This window comes from Elephantulus edwardii, unplaced genomic scaffold (assembly GCF_000299155.1).
Source record: "Elephantulus edwardii isolate Elephantulus edwardi_28Jun2011 unplaced genomic scaffold, EleEdw1.0 scaffold00021, whole genome shotgun sequence".
Lineage (NCBI taxonomy): Eukaryota > Metazoa > Chordata > Mammalia > Macroscelidea > Macroscelididae > Elephantulus > Elephantulus edwardii.
The window spans coordinates 18,841,569-18,860,898 of record NW_006399771.1 but is presented as its reverse complement, the minus strand read 5'-3'; the positions used below and the strand labels follow the sequence as shown (position 1 = coordinate 18,860,898).

The 19,330-nt window shown below is 40.2% G+C and overlaps 1 protein-coding gene across 1 annotated transcript in view; it reads right to left on the bottom strand.

Annotated features, from left to right (window-relative positions):
- The window catches only part of E2F7 (E2F transcription factor 7), a 64,828-nt gene that overhangs the window by 22,969 nt on the left and 22,529 nt on the right, over positions 1-19,330 (bottom strand). Inside the window, exons 4-7 of the mRNA XM_006882554.1 lie at positions 14,845-15,013; positions 9,793-10,083; positions 8,342-8,500; positions 6,391-6,525 (exon numbers count right to left, since the gene is read on the bottom strand). Coding sequence (XP_006882616.1) covers positions 6,391-6,525; positions 8,342-8,500; positions 9,793-10,083; positions 14,845-15,013 — 754 coding nt within the window. The remainder of the gene's footprint in view (positions 1-6,390; positions 6,526-8,341; positions 8,501-9,792; positions 10,084-14,844; positions 15,014-19,330) is intronic.

Here is a 19,330-nt window from a genome sequence, read left to right as displayed (position 1 = left end):
TGAGGCACAAATGGAGATTCGTACACCAATGTTCATAGCAGCATTATTCACCATCACAAGAACATGGAAACAGCCCAAATGTCCAACCACAAATGAGTGGAGAAATTATGGTACATTTACACAATGGAATACGATGGCACACAGGAGAAATGATTTTGTAAATTATTACCTAACTTGGGAGGGGCTGGAGAGCATTATGCTGAGTGAACTCAGTCCCAAAAGGATAAATATTGTACAAAACCAGTATCATAGAATGTGTATAAGGATCCAAGAGGGGTAGGAGAGGTTGGAAGCAGAGGGATGTGGATGTGCAGGGGGAGAAGGGGATTAATCGTCGGGTTGTACAATTTGCTGGGGGCGGGGGTGTGAGGGAAATTGGAAGAATTTGTTCTTGAAAACAAAACCAAACAAACCATAACTCTGCTGCGGTGTTAGCCTAAACGTTGGCCTTTTTAAAGCCATTAGTATTCTCTGGTTTCCAGCTACCTTAACTGCAGACACAGGGTCTTGCAAATCACCATCAGCTGTGGCACTAGGGTAAATGAAAGAGTGCTTCCCACACTGGGTGACAAGACTTCAGATGAAAAAGACCCTAGTGGTGGAGAGATTGTGGTACCGCTGTGCAGAAACTGCGGCAAGGTGTGACCTGAGATATCTTGCATTTGTACTGGCTGCGGTTAAAGGCTTTTTTTATTAATGTCAATGAACATTTATAGAGATTTTGGATTTCCATTCATTCATTGTTGCAGTTTTCTCCCTGCCCCCCACCCCCCACCCCAGTCTGCTCTTCTCCTTGAAAAGCAAAAGAAAAACTCCTTCATTGGTATCCAATCCCCTGTATCTCCCCATCCCCACCCTGAGTATACTCCACTCTGCAACCCTCATTCTAAACTCTTATGATAATCATAATGCCTTAAAAGATACTACTTTTAAACTGTTCTCTCCCTCATCGGCTTCAATGCAGTATACATAATTTATGCAGTTTTTCTCAGTCTTACCCCCACCCTGATGTCAGCCTCATTCTACAACAGTGGCACCATACAGTATTTGTCCTTTTGTGACTGAGATATTTCACTCAGCAGTAGAGAGAGGAAGTGGTTTTGGACTCCGGACACATCTCTGGACCTTTGACCCACACCCTGCAGGCACCAGGCTACCGGCCCCACCCCAGGAAGTTTGCACCCCGCCCCCCCAACTTCGAATTTTGGAGTTGGTGAGAGGACCTTGCAGACACAGTAGAGAGAAAGAGTGGTTTTGGACACGGTTAAAGGTTTTGCTGTTCTTGCTGGATGTTTGAAAGAGAAGCTGACTTATAACTTTTCTGAGGCAAACCTTGTTGGATGATTTGGATTTGACAGCTGAACTGAAACCAGAGCCTGGACTAATTGAGGAATTGTGCCTTGGGACTGACGTGCTAAAACTTGGGTTTGCATTGGAGCCATTCTTTGTCTCCCCTACTCTCCAACTTCCTTCCCTAACAAACCCCATTTTTAATACCATAACTGTCATTCAGCAACGAATACATTCCCTTGCTGCTGCTGTGGCTGTGGGAGGCACGATGGGGTGGACTACGGGCTCTTTATATGCTTTCTGCTCTGGGGCAGTGAGGGGCCCTTTCAGTACTTTGAGAGTACTTTCAGTACTCTGGCCCTTTCAGAGACATGCTTATGGCCTTGTGCCCCTATGTCCTGTTTTCAGCTATTCTGACCCCATGTAGCCCCAATTCACACAACAATCTAACCACCTTTGTGTCTGTTATGGACCAGATAGTATCCCCTAAAAAGACACTCTGGAATCCCAAGCTATGTACTTGTCAATGTGACCTTATTTGGAAACAGGTTTTTAAAAGGCTGTTATCAGCTAAAATGTAAAATCAGTTAAAATACAGAAGGGTGAATCCTAACTGTATGACTGATGACCTTTGAAATGAGAAGAGGACACACTGATATAGAGACACCAGAGGAAGAATGACCATGTGATGATGCATCTGTAAGTCCAGGAAAGTCTACACTAGAAGCTGAGAAAAGGGGAGAAAAATATCTTCCCTTACCTACATGCGAGGGAGCAAGGCCCAAATGACACTTAAATTCCTTCTTCTAGCCTTCAGGATACCAAGATAATAAATTTCTATTGTTGATAGCCAAAGCCAAACAAGAAAAATGCAGTTCTCACAAACCAAATCATATTTCTCATTATTTTCTCTCTTAACTCCTTCAGTGGTTGGTCTCCCCATGAAACAAAGCTTGTTCTTACTTATTTTGTTCCTTCAACTAAAAGTTTCTCCACTCATTCTCCCCAAAATGTGGAAATCCATTCATGCAAACTAATCTCTCCGAATTATTTCCTATACAGCCAGAACCACCCCATGTAGCACTTAATTGTGCTCTAACGTTCAAAGGTGTTCGACTCTCCTCCTCTGATGAAAGCTCATTAACCACCTAATATGAACAAGACAGACTTAGGCAATCAAAGATGAACAAAGACATTCTCCAGCCTCACACATGCAGACTAACATCAACATCACCGAGTACAAAAATGAGACGGTAATAATTCAGATGAGTTCTTCTTTGGGTATTCAGGGAAAACTTCAAGAAGGAAGTGATGTTTGAGCCAGGTTTGAGGGGAGAGCAGAATATTGTTCCACGGAGAAGCAGCCAAGGAGAAGAGAGGGCTAATGGGTGAAAAGAGTATGAGAGGAAATGGCATTTTGTTGTTGCTGTGGTTGTTATGGGCTGTAGAGTCACTTGCGACTCATAGCAATCCTATATACAGCAGCTCTGAACCCTGCTCTAACCTGAGCAATCCTTCTTGTGTCTGACACACCTACCCCCATTACTCCAGTCACTGAGTCAATCCATCTCATCAAAGGTCTTCCTCTCTTGTGCTGTCCCTCTACCCTTCCAATCATGATATCCCCCTACAAGGACTCATTCCTCCTTGCAACATGTCCAAAGTATGTCACATGGAGCTTCAGAGTCCTTGCCTTCAAGGAGCAACCTGGTTTCACCCTCTATAGGATGAACTTGTTTGTTCTTCTAGCAATCCATGGTATATTCAATACTTGTCTCCAACACCACAGCTCAAAGGCATCAATTCTCCTATCATTTCTAGTCATTGTTCAACTTTCTGATGCAGAGCAAGTAATTGCGAAGACCGATGGCCTGGATCAGGCACCCCTTAGTCTCCAGACTGACATCGTTGCTCTTGAGTACTCTAGAGAAGTCCCTTACAGCAGACTTTTCCCAATGGAATTAATCTTTTGATTTCCTGACTGCTAGTACCAATAGTGCTGAAATCAAGTAAACTGAAGCTGTTAACAGTCTCTCTTTACCATCTATCATGATGTTGCTAATCATCCCAGTGGTGAGAATCTTTGTTTTCTTGATGTTGAGATGTAATCCATATTTAAGGCTACTGTCCTTCACCTTCTGCAGCAAATGCCTTAGGCCCTCCTCAGTTTTGGCAAGCAAGGTTGTATGTGCATGTTGTAGGTTGTTGATAAGTCTTCCTCCAATCTTGATGCCATATTCCTCCCTATAGAGCCCAGCCTCCTGGATGATCTGTTCTGCATGTAGATTGAAGAAGTATGGCGATAGGATACATCCTTGGTGTACATCATTCCTGATTTTGAACTATGCAGTGTTTCCTTGCTCTGTTCTGACGACTGCCTCCTGATCCAAGTATACATTTCATATAAGGACAATCAAGTGTTCTGGGACTCCTATTCTTCTCAGAGTCAGCCACAGTTGTGATCCACACAGTCAAATGTCTTTACACAGTCAATGAAACAGACATTACTCTGGTATTCTCTGCTTCCAGCCAAGATCTACCTAACATTAGTCATAATATCCCTAGTACCATAGCCTCTTCTAAACCCAGCCTGCACTTCTGGCAGTTCTCTGTTGATGTGCTGTTCTAGTCGTTTTTGGGTAATTTTCAGCAGAATCTTGTTTGCATGTGATATTAAAGATAATGTTTGATAATTTCTGCACTTTGTTGGGTCAACTTTCTTTGGAATGGGAATATAGATCTCTTCCAGTCCACTAGGTGGTTGTCCTCCAGATTTCTTGGCACAACTTGGTGAGCACATCTAGGGCAGCATCTGTTAGCTGAAATATGTCAACTGGTATGCCATCAATTCCTGGAGCCTTGTTTTTTGCCAATCCCTTCAGAGCAGCTTGAACTTCTTCCTTTATCACCACAGGCTCTTGCTCATATGTTGCTTCATAAAATTCTTCTGTGTTGCCAATTCCTTTTGGTATAATGACTCTGTATATGCTTTTCATCTTCTTTTAATGCTCCCTGGATCATTTAATATTCTGCCCAAAGCATCCTTCAGTATTGCAACTCGAGCTTGAATTTGTTCTTTAGTTCCTTCAGCTTAAGAAATGCCAAGTGAGTTTGGCCCTTTTGATTTTCTGACTCCAGTTCTTTGCACATTATAATACTTGGCTTTGTCTTCCCACGCTGTCCTTTGAAACCTGTTTAGCTCCTTCACTTCCTGATTTCTTCCCTCTGCTTTGGCTTCTTGGTGCTCTACTGCACTATTCAGAGTCTCATCTGACATCCATCTTGGTTTTCTTCCTCCTTTGTCTTGTAATGCTCTTTTGCATTCTTCATGGATGATATTCTTGGTATTCTCCCACAGCTCATCTGGTCTTCATGCATTTGTGTTCAAGGCCTCAAAACTTGTTCCTGAGATCGTTTTGAAATTCAGGTGGGATAGACTCAAAGTCAAATTTTGGTTCCTATGGATTTGACTTAACCTTATTTAGCTTCAGTGTGAACTTTCATATGAGTAGTTGGTGGTCTGTTCCATGATCAGCTCCTGGCCTAGTTTTCACAGCTGATACTGAGCTTCTCCAATGATTCTTTCCACAGATGTAATCAATCTGATTCCTATACATACCACCAGGTGAAATCCATGTGTATAATCTGTATTTATGTTTCTTACAAAAAGAATATGCAATGAATGAATCATTGATTATATAGCACACTCTCATTATCTCCAGACTCATTCTCGGATTCTCTTCTGGTATTCAGTAGCATAAGTGGTACACAGTCCACAACAGCATGTACTCACCTGGCTAACTTATTTATATTTAAATTTTAAGTGGCTCCATCTAGATCCTAAGTGAATAATGTGAGATGAGAGAAAGAGAGAGCTTTGTCTTCTATAAACTTGTGTTAAGTGACACAAATTTATACCACTAGCACCAAAATTGCAAGGGTAATTTAAAATAATAACTTTAATTGCTTCTTCCCCCCCCCCCCCCCACCCGCCTCTCTAGTTAGCCCAGCTACATGTATAATAATGGCTCGTGTGGTTAAGATCTAGTCCTTGACTGCTCAGATATGTAACCTAAGAAATAAGAAGATAATACCTTATTTCAGTTTGAGAAAATTAGGACACTTGTAACCTTTTAAGTAATTATAAAAAAGTTATTCATTACTTCTACATTATAGTCAAAAGCAATTTTACCACATAATAATTTTGTGCTAGGAATTTATATAATTCCTTAATTATCTGCAACTTAAAAGAAAAACCTTACTCTGTCTTGCTAATGTAGAAACAACCGGAGTTTCAAGAGAAGGGTCATTTTAAATCGCCAGTCCCACATTTCTGGAGAACACAACTTCTAAAGAGCAATCATAGAAGCTCCTCCCAAACGAGAAGCTCTCAGTCTCTTCCTGGCCTCCTGACTGTATGATGCATGAATTCAACAGTACATACAGTTTGTAAGTTAACGTTTATTGTACCAACAGTGAGATTATTGGTCTAATTTTATGTCTCACATGGTTCATGTGGAAAAGCCTAGAGCTACGGTGAGAAAGCACTCAGCTGCTAACTAAAGGGTCAGTGGTTTGAGCCCACCAGCATCTCCACAAGAGAAAGATGAGGCTTTTGCTTCTGTGTTGACGTTAGTCTTGGAAACCCTACAGGGCAGTCCTAGTCTATCCAACAAGGTAGCTACTGAGTGACAATGTGTGTGACTGTTTGGCATAGAAAACATGCGGCAGTACAACGGTAGACACCTTGCCTTCCAAGGACACTTAGGTTTGATTCGAGGTCAGTGAACCTCATGAGCAGCCACTGGTGGTTTGTCAGAAAAGACACAATGCATGCTGCTGGGATGCTGCAGAGCTTCCAGACTAAGAACAAACAGAAAGACCTGGTAATCTGCTTCTCAGAAATCAGCAAATAGAAATAATACGGATCACAGATCTGTCCACTGTGAATGGGGCCACCACCGATTAGGGGCAGACTTGATGCCAATCACCAACACAGAAAATGAGGAGGGAAAAAAGAAATCTCCCTATGAAGTATATATATAACTCGACCTTGAGATCATAAATAACCAGCTCTCTAGGACAAGCAAGCTGCCTTACCACTGGCATTGAAGTTCACAGGCCCGATCCACTTGAAGGCTGGTTTACGACCTCGTTCTTCAGTGACATGCACTTTCTTTATCAGGGCCAAGCTGGTCAGAACATTGGCTATGTCATAGAGGCGGCGTACCTTTGCTTGAAGATATAAAGCACAATTATGATTATGTGATTCCTGACACCATTATATTTTAGTTTATGTGATCGGTAACTTTTCTGGGCCACCGAAAACGTCAAGCAGAAAGCAATGTGGTGAGATGAAGAGAGCCAGGGGCTCAGGCATTAAGTCGCACAGGATTTATGTACCCGCTGGATCTGAAGCAAGATACTAAGGAAAGGTCAGCATGTCCTTCCATTCCCACAACCTGCCACCTCTGACAAGATCTACCTAGTGACAAGCAGGGGTATACTGGAATTGCAAAAAACACCAGGGGAAGAAGATGGACTCTAATTAAAGTCTTAGTAAATGTAATTCTGCTGGGTAGCACATAAAAGGCTGGCCCTGAGTTTCTTCCAGCAGGGGGTCATGGCACAAACTGGCCTGTGAAAATGACAGGGACTCCCAGAGCTTCCTGTCAAAGCAGCACTGTGGGGCCAGGACTCAAGGTCACGAGGTACAGCTGCAGAAGACAGGCAGCTCCTCGCCCGAAACCCCGGCATTTTTATCAACTCAGCCACACAGGGTCAGAGAGGTGGAAGTAGTGGGAATATTCTTGAGTCTTAAGAGGCTTTGCGAGAGACATTTGAAAATGCAACAACAGAAGAAAAACTCAGAGAGGGATAATACACTGAAAAGGAAGGGCTATGACCATAAAGTCTCCTCAATACAGAAAATAACTGACAGTGAGGAAATCTCTTTGGCTCCAGGGCTGGGATCAAGCAAAGGAGCTTTGATCCCTGTTCAGAAACATTGGACAGTCACCTAGATGCGATTTTCTTTCCAATGCTGAAGCAAGAATCCAAGTTTTCTCTAGCCATTTTCCCCACAGGATAGCTGGGATTCCAGCTGGAGAGAGAAAAAGCTAGAGAATGTTGAGCTAGTGGCTTTCCCAGGGCTGGAAAAGGCTACCAGCAGCCAGACATACTTGGCTCAACCAGAGATTGCTGACGGAAAAGACTGATGCATTTGGTGTGGAACTCGGTAAGTCCAGGACCACGTCCCACCTCCTTACCCTGCCCTGTTCTTACCTATAGACAACTTTCACCTCCATCCTTCAGAAGTGTGTGGAGAGGACAGGGAATAAAAGGGAGTGAAAACTCAGGCTTTCCTTCTTGGAGGTGGTGACACTCCCAAGAAGCCCATTTTGACCATGTTTGTGGAGACGATGCTCTTGTCACCATACACTGTAACCCTCCAGGGATGGATTTTAGTGGGGATTCTAGTATATGATTAACAGCATTCTCAGCACCAGTCTTCTGTCTGCTGTCAGTGTGGAGAATGTTAGTGGCTTGTGTGTTGCTATGGTTTGCAAACTGTGCCCTCTGTATTTCAAGTATCAGCAGGTTGCCCATAGTGGACAGGTTTCAGTGGAGCTTCCAGACTAAGACTATAAAGAAAGGCCTGAGGATCTACTCGCCCCGAGTAGCAAATAAAAAACTGAAGAGTGAAGAAATCACAAAAGAATAATGTCAGACTTTAGAGGCACCACTGGAGGAAATCAATCCCTAGATGAGAAGCATGTTCGGAGAAGGAAAAGACCCTAAGTCCTTTGGTGGGATAGTAGTTGGGCGCAGTAGCTACAAGGACGGACTCAAATATCAGACGAGGCATTGTTGTGCCTGAGTCACTAACAATACCTACAACACAACACCGACAGGCGTAATGAAAGCAGAAACAAGTGCAGTTCATTCCCTTCTCCAAAGAATTCGGCACATCACAGGCAGAAAATACCAACATTATGCAATCACCCCACCCTTTCAGTGCTGATAAACAGATGGAGGTGAAGATTCTTACTTTTAAATTTACTCTGATCTGGAGTATCTTGGCTTTCTTCTATCAGTATTTTGGCAGCCACATCAAGGGTAACGATCTTGGTTTTGGATACAAGGAACAGCATAACAAACTTCTGGCTCATAATTCTCAAGGATTTGTCTTTTCTACTATTTGCAGATGCTACAAAGGGGAAAAGAAAAAGCATCAAAACACACCATTTGCCCCCATGCAGGCTGTACTTACAGCGTGTAGAGTCATCGAGCTTTGAAACCAGCAGATGGAAAGACTATCTTTGTTATAGGCAGAAACCTTTTTTTGGACATACATCACAAAAGTTGGCCCATAACGATAGATGGCTGATTTTCTTGTGGCTCATAAAATTACTCTGCTGTAGGCAGAGATTCTAAAATGCATATTTTAAACTTCTATGAATGCTTTATATTCATCATGGATTCAATAATAGAATCCATGATGCAGACTGTCTTCTTGAGGTGACTTTTTCAAAAGATGAATGCAGGAGAATAAAAGGCTGAAAAGGACTAGGCATTGTATTCAGAACATCAACTCTTCCCCGGACTCCATTTTTACCTTTCTGTACCACAATGTCTAGACTATACTCTAAACATAGTAGGTATTCAATGTCTCCACTTCTCTTCCCAAGTAAGTGAATAAGTAAAATGTAAGTAAACAGAAGACATTGATTAGCTATGGATGGCAGGGAAACCATCTCTGACAGATGGCTCTCTCCTCTGGTTATTAGGATCAGTACTGGCTCACGGGGTGGAACTAAAGGCATAAGGCAGTGAATCTAATGAAAACCAGTCCACCATTCTTTCCATTTTTACTATTTGCAATTAAAATGTGAGTGATCTTTGCACTTTATCATCTTAGCAATAGGGAAAGGGTAAGAATGATGCAGATCAATGGGTAAAAACAGGAGGAAGCTCCGATAAAAATGAGTTGACGGAGAGGAGGGACAATAGAGATAGAAGTCCAAAAATATTTCTCCATGAAATGAAAACAAAGGTTAACTCTTTATGTCAACATTTTATGGTAAAAAGAATTCTTCTTTTTGAAAATCTGTATCTGTGGATTGTGGATATGGATACACATGACTGGGTATATGTATATGGATATATATACACATACATAATTTCCTTAAAGACTGTAATTTTTACTTAATAGTTCACAAAGAGAATAAAAAAGGGGCTGCCAACCTAAAACAGGGATCCTGTTAGTGTCTGTGTTTCAAAAACATCAAAAAGCAAGTGAACTGCCACTAGATAGGCTTCAAATAAGGCTGACTGGGCAGCTCAGCAGGGGACCCATCTGTCTCCCTTTCTCCAGGAGAGAGGCTAAGAGGACACTTCTCTCCAAGGTTGTCAACCTGGCACATTCCACCTAACTGTAATCTCTTCAGAAGAGACGCGCACATGCTCTCTGCCATACTTATGTGGATACAATGGACTCACAAGAAGGATAGTCAGGTTCAGAGAAATCCAGTACATGCTGGTCTTGAGAATCAAGGTAGACATCTTTTTTCCGTTCTCCAAATTTGTACTCCACCAGGTCTAGCTCTTTCTGTTGGAGTTGTGCCATCTGCTCTTCATATTTCTGCTCCTCTCCTAGTCTCTGGAGGTTCCTCAGGGTTTTTGCCAGACTGTGCCGTCCATGCCAGCCGTACTGATTCTTGGCCACACGGCTGACCAGTTGCAGTGACTCTAGCACATTTACAATGTCATAGATGCGTCTCCTTTCAACACCTATTGGAAAGACAGAAGCCAGTAGAAATCATGCAGATAAACACTTTTTCAGATAAATTCTTTGAGAGCTAGAAAACTATCAAAAGTATGATGCCCAACAAGTGTGGATATTCTACCAACTGAACCCATAAGGATGTAAGCAACATAAATTATTTTTCTTTCTTCTTAAGGATCCAAAACTGACTAAGATCTAAGAATGATAGTTCCATCTATATTTCATAAACATCATAGCAATGTTTCTTTATACCTGCTAGAGAAACCACATAAATATGTCAACACTCAAAATTGATGGTACTAGATAACACATATAGTAGTGTTCTTAATGGGTGCTTGATGAATGCTGGTAGCTGTTTTTCACTTATATTCCTCATTTTGCAGACTATCTAACAAATTGTGTCCAGTGGCTAACACCTCATTATTGCACAATATTCTTTCCCAGAATCTGAAGATTATGAAAAAATCTACTTTGTTAATCTACCTTTAATAATCCAATAAGGAAAAAAAAGAATGGTAGCTATTTTGAAATAGATACTCAGAATTCAAGAGCTTGGGCACTCTTTTCAGGCCTACAGAGGAAGCTATTAGCAGGGCTAGAGCAACAAAGAAATCTTTTCCTTATCATGGCTACTGACAGCTCTGTATTCTCGCATACAGTATCTTGCTAGATAGCCCAGAGCAAAGCACAGAGGCCCTTATACAGACTATGAAAGCTCCTCAAGTTCTTATCTATTTTCCCAAGCAGCTAGGACTATAAACTGACATGGAATTTACCAACAGTATTTATTGTGGTTAAATGTGGGGATTACCAGTTGGGTGGTTCTGGGCAATTTCTTTTTCCCTTTCTGTGCCTTCATGTTTATCTCACAAAAGGGTAAGGATTAAATGTGCTAATGTAAATGGTCCCCAGTGGGTGTTCATTTTAGCCACACCTTTATTAGTATATATTAGTAAGTTTTTTTGGCTTGGCCCTTGAGACACCCTGCAAAGTAGCTCCTGCAATCCCTGCTAGCATAAGAGGTCACAGAGGAAACAGCTTCTTAAAAATCACCCATCTGTGACTCATCCTGTAGCACAATAAGGTCTCCACTGGCCCCTAACAAAAGCTTCCAGGTAGCTCCCAGTCCAGCTCTAAGAATGTCTTTCTTTTGGCTCACTTGCCAGGAGCTGTAACAGAATGGGGGCAGACTCAGTGAATGCAGTGTTGGACCTTTCAAAGACTCAATGTGAGAAAAGGCCCAATGTCTGAGAATCCTGCAGCAGGAGGGAGTTCTAGCACATGCATGGAAAAGAGTGCTTCACAGTCAGTAGGGACATCTTGGCTCAGGACTTGGAGAGTTCTGCATCTCAGAAGAGCAGGTTTGGGTTGCCAAATGCTGTCTGCAAAGAGCTGGCAGTAGTCAGCAGCCTTCATCCAGAACCACCTAGCTCCTGTCTGTCTTCCTATATTAACCCATCTTGTTTAGCCTGCACCATTCTAGAAACCTTCCCATTAGGAATATCATGTGAATGCAACCGAGACACCCCAGGGTCAGCCATCTGTCTGCCTCTTTTGTTATTATGTCGTTGACAGAAGCCGTTAAGTCTCCATCTAGTGGCTAGACATCCTAAGAAGCAAACGAAAGGAAGATTCTGACTTGGAGAGTAAGACTGCTGCTTAATATGCCCAACAAATGTTTACAAGATACTGGCAAAGGCAAATGTGGCAGAGCTCGCCTGCTCAGTCATTTGCCTTTTCCATCTGGGCTGAGTTTAAATGTTGGCTCGTGAGTTAGACAGTTCCATTTCACAGCTCTTGAGATCTGTGGGTTACCTTGGGGATATTCAGGAAGATTTTTCACTGGCATTCATCCATTTTTTTTTCTTTTGTGCCAAGGTAATCTTATTAATTGTTGTCACGACATTAGTTATACCATCAAGGATTTACCTGTGGTTACCATGCTTATTCCTAGACAGAGTTTATGAAGATCTTCCCAATCCAGTAAGACAGTGTCCTAAGCTGTGCCATTTTCTAATTGCTGAAGTTAATTCTCGGTTCCTTAACTTCTCTACCTATAATACCAATCTCAAATTTCCATGGCATCAGCATCCAGGAAACAATGCTATCTTAATGCTCTGCATGTTCTCAGTTAAAATATGAACTTGGAACTCATAACTTGGGATATAGCAATGAATTTAGATTTAACTCCAAGTGAAGGGTGCCTCTGAGATAGCTTTTACCAAAGGCCCCTGCCATGAAATGCACTTGGCAGGTACAAGTGATCAGGAGGCAATGGGAAGCTGCTGAAGGAATTTCTGGGGTTCTGCTGCTGACAGCCCGTTAACATGAGGACCTATAGCATCCCCTGCAGCCACTGTAAAGCAAGGCTCTTCTTTCCTGTTCTCTTTGTGACCTGTACCACATCTTCCAAATTCTAATTGTTTGCCTTGTGCACTGACATCAGTGCCTGCTGAGAAAAGCTGAGTATATAGAGAGAAGTTGGCCTCATGAACTCCACTGGAAAGATACTTGATGATCTATTCTTTTATCCTCATTTACCTCCTTTACATGTGTAAAGGAGCCTTGGTGGGTCAATGAATATGGGTTTGACTACTATTCAGAGGTTTGACAATTCAAACCTACCAGTTGCTCTGAAGGAAAAAAGACATAACAATCTGATCTGGAGACGACAGAAAAGTACAGGAAACACCAGGGGTAGTTCTACTGTTCATTAGGGTCCCAATGAGTCAGAATCGACTTTTCGGCATACCAAATGGTAAGATCAATTTGAAGATCCTGTTCTTTTTAAAAATTATTTTTACTATTTAATTATCTGACTCTAAATAATATTTTTAAAATTATTGCTTTTTTAAAAATTTCCATTAATAACAAGAGGATAAATAAGAAAAAAACCATACATTTGAAAGCTGAACAACACCTTGCTTGAACATGACTGGGTACTAGAAGAAATAAAAAATAAAATGAAAAAGTTTCTTGAAACAAGTGACAATGAAAATGTCACTTACCAAAACCTCTGGGAAACAGCCAAAGCAATAATCAGAGGTCAATTGATAGTAATAAGCAAACACATTAAAAAGGCAGGAAAAAATTACCATTGACTCTCTAACCCAACATCTCCAACAAATTGAAAAAGAACAGCAAGAAAACCCAACACTCTTTAAAAAACCCAAAGTTATAAAAATTAGAGCAGAAATAAATGAAATAGAAACCCCCCCAAAAAAAATTGAAACCATCAACAAAACTAGGAGTTGGTTCTTTGAAAAGATCCTGTTCTTTAACTGACTCCACACTATGCCTCTGCCTAGTTTTCTCTTCTGCCCTTCTTGTTTCTTTGGCCCTGATCTTAGAATACTATATCTATTTCTGGATTCCAGAATGGGTCCCCAAAGCCAGAAGAACACTACTTGCCCTCCTTAGCTGTAGAAGTTCACAGGGTAGTTTTGGAAGAGCAGGTGTGGGATTTGGCTAACATAAGCTGAAGAGAATCTGTTCCACATAATAAAGTGTTTCTTATGCAATGAACTAAATTAGGAACTTTCCTGACATTCTCTCCAAATACTGCTATGTCTCTGCAGGGCTATGTTATAGTCTATATACCTTTTTCAGTTCCCATAGCCTGTAAACTATAGAACTGGGCTTTAAATCCAGTTCTGTTTTAACCCAAAGATCAGTCCACAGTCTTCCCATCAAAGACAACTTCCTCTTTATTACCTTAGCTTCTAAAAATGAAAATGTTTTCAGTCATCTGCTTGAATAATTTAGATTGACAGTTATCTACTATGGCACATTTCCCTGGACTAAGAAACAGAGCCAATAAACAAACAAAAATTATAACTTACCATAAAACCTATCTAGATTATTCTTTTTTTTGGAGTCTGGTGATACAGTGGTTAAGCACTAAGCTATTAACTGACAGGCTGGTGATGGAGACCTAACATGTCCTCTGTCAGAGAAAGATGTAGCAAATTCTTCCATAAAGATTTACAGCCTTGGCAATCCTATGGGGAGGTTCTTTTCAGTCCTCTGTGGTTGTTACAGTTGGCGTCAATTGAATGGCAATGGGGTTTGATTTGGTTCTTCTTTTTGGTTCTGTCCGTAAAATTTCTTTTTCAGGACACATTGTGATTTCTGCTGAGTATCAACAATGTTTGCTTTGAAACCAACTGCCCACTAGGGGTCTCTCTTCTGAAGCAGCTGCACAGACATGTATAGTCACATCCTGTCCTTGCCATGGGAACACATATATCCCTCTTTGTTATAAAGTTTGCTTTTTTGAGCTACATCTAAATGGATTTTATTTTGTTTTTTCTAGTTTCACAGGCTTGATGTAAATATTCTATTACAGTACCTCAGACTTAATGCTTGTGCTCTTAAATCTTGCTTTTATAAAGAAAATCACACCAATTCTGAACTCCTAGAAGCACTATGAAAAATAAATAGCAGAATATTTCTAAACTAGTTTTTAGCATGTCGGACATAAGATAAAATGAAAATATTAGTTTATAATGAAGATAATTTCATAAAAGTACTTTATAACATGAAAATAAAAAACCAAAAATTTTTTTTTAACACTTGGGGCCAATAAGGGTCCTTGAGAGCTATGCATAATGAAGAGGAACTTGCTAGCTCAGCCTGCTCCTGTCTTCATATTTTTGGAGGGCTCACTCTTTGCTTTTTTTTTTTAAAGAAGTGTTACCTGAGGCCTTCAGCCTCCCCAAGGCTGTAACTGGAGACAGGCCTCCAGGTAAGCTGATAATACATACCAAGACTGACAGCAACTTCATCTAGGGAGATAGTCGTTTTCTCGGTTGACAAGGGATAACTTGGGTAGCGAGCTAGAAACTTCTGGCACAGGAGTCCTAAACTTTTCTGTTTTCTGCTTGGCCTTTGCTTTTCAAATTCATCCACAGCACCGTCCCCAACAACATCGAGCTACAGAGGGCACACAGAAGGGAGAAGCAACAGTTAATATCCTAATGAATAAACCATAATAGTGAGTAGCGGTTATTCCACCCTTGATTCTGGTTAAAGTGATTTTATAATCCAATTTTAGAAATATTTTGCCTATTCTCTCCTCTGGCTTAAATATTTTCTCCTTTGCAATTTGAAACTGAGACTAATGGCATAGAAAGTAAAGATTCCAGTGATTTACAGGCTGTTAAAACCTTGCCAGGGAGCTCTGGTGGTTAACAGGTAAAGAATTGCAATGCTAATGCAAACGTACTTGATTTCACGCCACCAGCTGTTCTATGGGACAAAAATAGGCAATCTCTTCCCATGTGATTTACTGCCTCTGGAAACCTGCTGGAGGGACAGCTACGGGTTGGTTTTGACTTGATGGTACATAACAAAGCAACAATAAACCCTTGCTATGGACTTCTGGTGGTCTAGTGGGTAAGGAATTGCACTGCCAACCCATAGGCAAATGGTTTGAATCCATCCTTTACTCCTCAGGAGAAAGATGGGTAGTCTCCTCTGGTGCAATTTATAGCCTATGAAAGCACATTCTTGCAAACTCAACAGCAAATACTTGTCTTCATGAAAAAATGTTGGGAGCATTCACTAATCAGGAAAATTATAAGGATATTCTTAATCATATTATTTCTTCTATATCATATTTGAGATCCTTGCCAGTTTTCTTAAAGACAAGAAAAAGATGAAAGGATTAAAAAAAGGAAAGAGAAAATTTTCATTCTATAGAAAATAAGGTTGTAAGACACAACAGAAACTTACAAACATTTTAAGAAATAAGAGAACTCAGCAAGGTCATTGAAAATAAGATCAAAAGCTGCATTCCTATATAACCAAAACAGAAAATGAATTAAAAGTTATTTATAACAGTAATAAAAATGATAAAATTTTTAGGAATCTACCAAATTTTATGTTCATAAAAGAAATTATCCTTATGGATAGATGACTCAAGGTCATATAAATGTTAATTAATATAAGATTCAACATAATGCTAATTAGAATCACATTTAAAGAACAGATGAAAAAATAAGATCTAAGAGCCAAGACCATTCTAAGGAGTGAGAGGAGGAAACATCACTTTATCTTATAGCAAAGCTTACTTTAATATGGTATTGTACTCATGTGAAACCTATACTCAGACCAGGAAGCAGTCCTTAGAACAGAGCAAGGAAACACTACATGGATCAAAATCAGGAAAGGAGTACTCCAAGGATACATCCTGCCTCCATAACTTTTCAATCTATATACAAAAACAGATCATTTGGGAGGTTGAGCTTTATGAGGAGGACTGTGGCATCAGGAATGAAGAAAAGACTGATCAACAACCTGTGTTATGCAGATGACACAACCTTGCTTGCTGAAACGGAGGAGGACTGGAAATTATTGCTGCAGAAGATCAAGGACTATAGTTTTCAATATGGATTGAAGCTCATCATCAAGAAGAAAAAGATATTCACCACTGGGCCAGTTGTCAGCACCAAGATAAATGGAGAAGAGAATAAGGTTGCTAACAATTACAGCTTGCTCAGCTACACAGTCAACACTTTTGACACCAGCAGTCAAGAAATCAAAAGATGGACTGCATTGGGAAAATCTGCTTCAGGGACCTCTCCAGAGTACTGAGAAGCAACAATGTCAATCTAGAGACTAAGGTGTGCCTGGATCCAGGCAATGGTCTTTCAATTATGCTATGCATCAAAGAGCTGGAAAATGACTAAGGATAACAGAAGAAGAATTGATGACAGAAGAAGAATTGATTGAGTGGGGGTACTGCAGAAGAGTCTTGAACATACAATGGACCATCAAGAAAACAAACAGGTCTGTCTTGGAGAGGGTGAAACCAAGTTTTCTCCTTGGAGGCAAGGATTTTGAAGCTCCGTATTACATATTTTGGGCACCTGGCCAGAAGGGACCAACTGGTCCTTGGAGAAGGACATCATGCTCCAAAGGGTGGCGGGATGGCACAGGAGAGGAAAAGGAAATCCTAGATGAGATGGATGATATAGTAACTAGGACAACGGGGGTTTACATGACAGAATCAGTGAGACTGGTTCATGATAGGGCAGGCTTCAGAGTTGTTGTACATAAGGTCGTAGATGACTCAACAGCACATAACAACAACAGACAAGAAAGGACTATTTGACTGATGGAAGAATTCAGAAATGGACCTACATATAAATGAAATTTTAATATATAACCAGAAAGCATTGACAATTGAGGAAAAGAGAGAGGAATGAATGAACAAATTATGTTGGCACCATTTATTAGCCAGACCAAAGACTCATAGAATATATGAAATTATTTCAAAATTTCAAAATAGAATGTAAGGATGTAAGCTTACAAAGAAACTTCAAGTGAAGAAAATAAGAGATCCACTTTCTGTTCTGGGCCTGGATCCTCTTCCTAAACAATATCCCTCTGGAAACTCTATGAACTTTGATAAATGTCGATAGTTATAGAAAGGCTTCAGGCCTTTTGTTCATAGGGTTGCTATGAGTGGTCCTGGATTCCAAGCCAATCAACAATAACAAAAACATAAATCAATTAGAGAAGAAAAACAAAACAGTAAAAATTAGCAAAGAACATGAATAGACATTTCAGAAAGGGAAACAAAGTGGTCAGGCAACATGAGATGGACACTTATCCTCTTGAATAATCAAAGGAGGTACATAAAACTAAAATAAGATATAACTGTTTGTCAGCAAGGATGGTACACACATTTGTTTGTATACTGCTAGTGGAATAAAAAAACATTTTTTAAAAAACCAAACAAACCCAAACACTTTATAGAGCAATCTAGTATTCTTACATACCCAATGGTCTTTTACTTCTACCATTAGGGGTATAACCTAGAACTACTTTCAGATTTTTTGGTCTCAGGACTTCTCTATAGTCTTAAAAATTATATTCTAGTGGATTTGGGTGGGGAGAGGAAATTGTGCAACAATGAAAGAATTTTTTCACAGTGAAAAGCAAACGGGGGGCAGGACAGGGAGGAAAATGTGCAACAATGATTGAATTGAAATAAAAGTTCTCAATAAACTTTCATTAAAATCTCAAGTAAAATAAAAAATATTCTTAAAAAGAAAAAGAATTACAGATAGATTTTGCTTATGTGAATTTTATCTATAAATATTTACCATATTAGAAATTAAATTAAATTAAAACATTTAAGAATATTTAATTATATAACTATAACGTAGCTGTTGTTACGTGCCATAGAGCGGGGACTGACCCATAAGCGGGCCCTCCAGCAGGTTTTCAGAGGCAGTTTAACTGCCCAGGAGACCGCCCATCCTTCTCCAGCAGAGCAGCAGATTCGAACCATAAGTCTTTGGGATGGCAGCACAATTTCATACCATCAGAGGACTTATTTTTAATGAAAATGTCATTTTCTAAAACAATGTTTCAGGAAAAAAGTGGCACTCTTTAATATATTTAATATATTTCTTCAAATCTCTTTTGTGTCAGGTTTAATAAATGAGAACTAAATCCTTAGGTTTGCTTCTGTTTTCAGTCTGTTATATCATCTAAGTCATGCTACCCCTGGAACACTTCAGTGTAACACTGTGAGAGAAAAGAGTTCAAGGAGCAACGTCTCAGTTATATGAAAAGAATTCGACTTGTTGACCATCTAAAAGAATCCCAAGGACCCTGAGGTTCCTAGACCACAAGTTAAGACCTAGAGAAACTCATACATGTACTCCCAAAGATATGTATAAGAGATAATGATTATAAAAGGGACAGATAAACACCTTATGGTATATTTGTGAAATCAAATATCTAGCAGTGAAAATGAGAACTATAGTGACATAGTTGTAAAAACATAGTTGAGCCTTTATGGATGGGTTTTATTGGGGGAAAAGCAATTCCCAGACTACTGTTTGTTGTTACACGCTGCTGAATCAACAGTGACACATAGCAAGCCTATAAACAATGGATCTGAACTTTGCCCTATCTTATACCATCCTCACCATCTCTGATATACTCAAGCCTATTGTTACAGCCACCATGCCAATCTAGCCTGTTGACAGTTTTCTTCTCTTACACAAAAGACTACATATCCCAATTTTACAAGCTAAAGCCCAAGCAAAAATCCAAACCTAAGCAACAACTCAACAGCAAGAAAAACAACAAACAATATATTATAAACACACAGGACAGGCACAAAAGTGATAGTAAGGTTTAGAGTATTGTTGTTATGTGCTGTCGAGTCGCTTGCGACTCATAGCGACCCTATGTACAACAGCCCTAAACTCTGCTCTGTCCTGTGCCAAT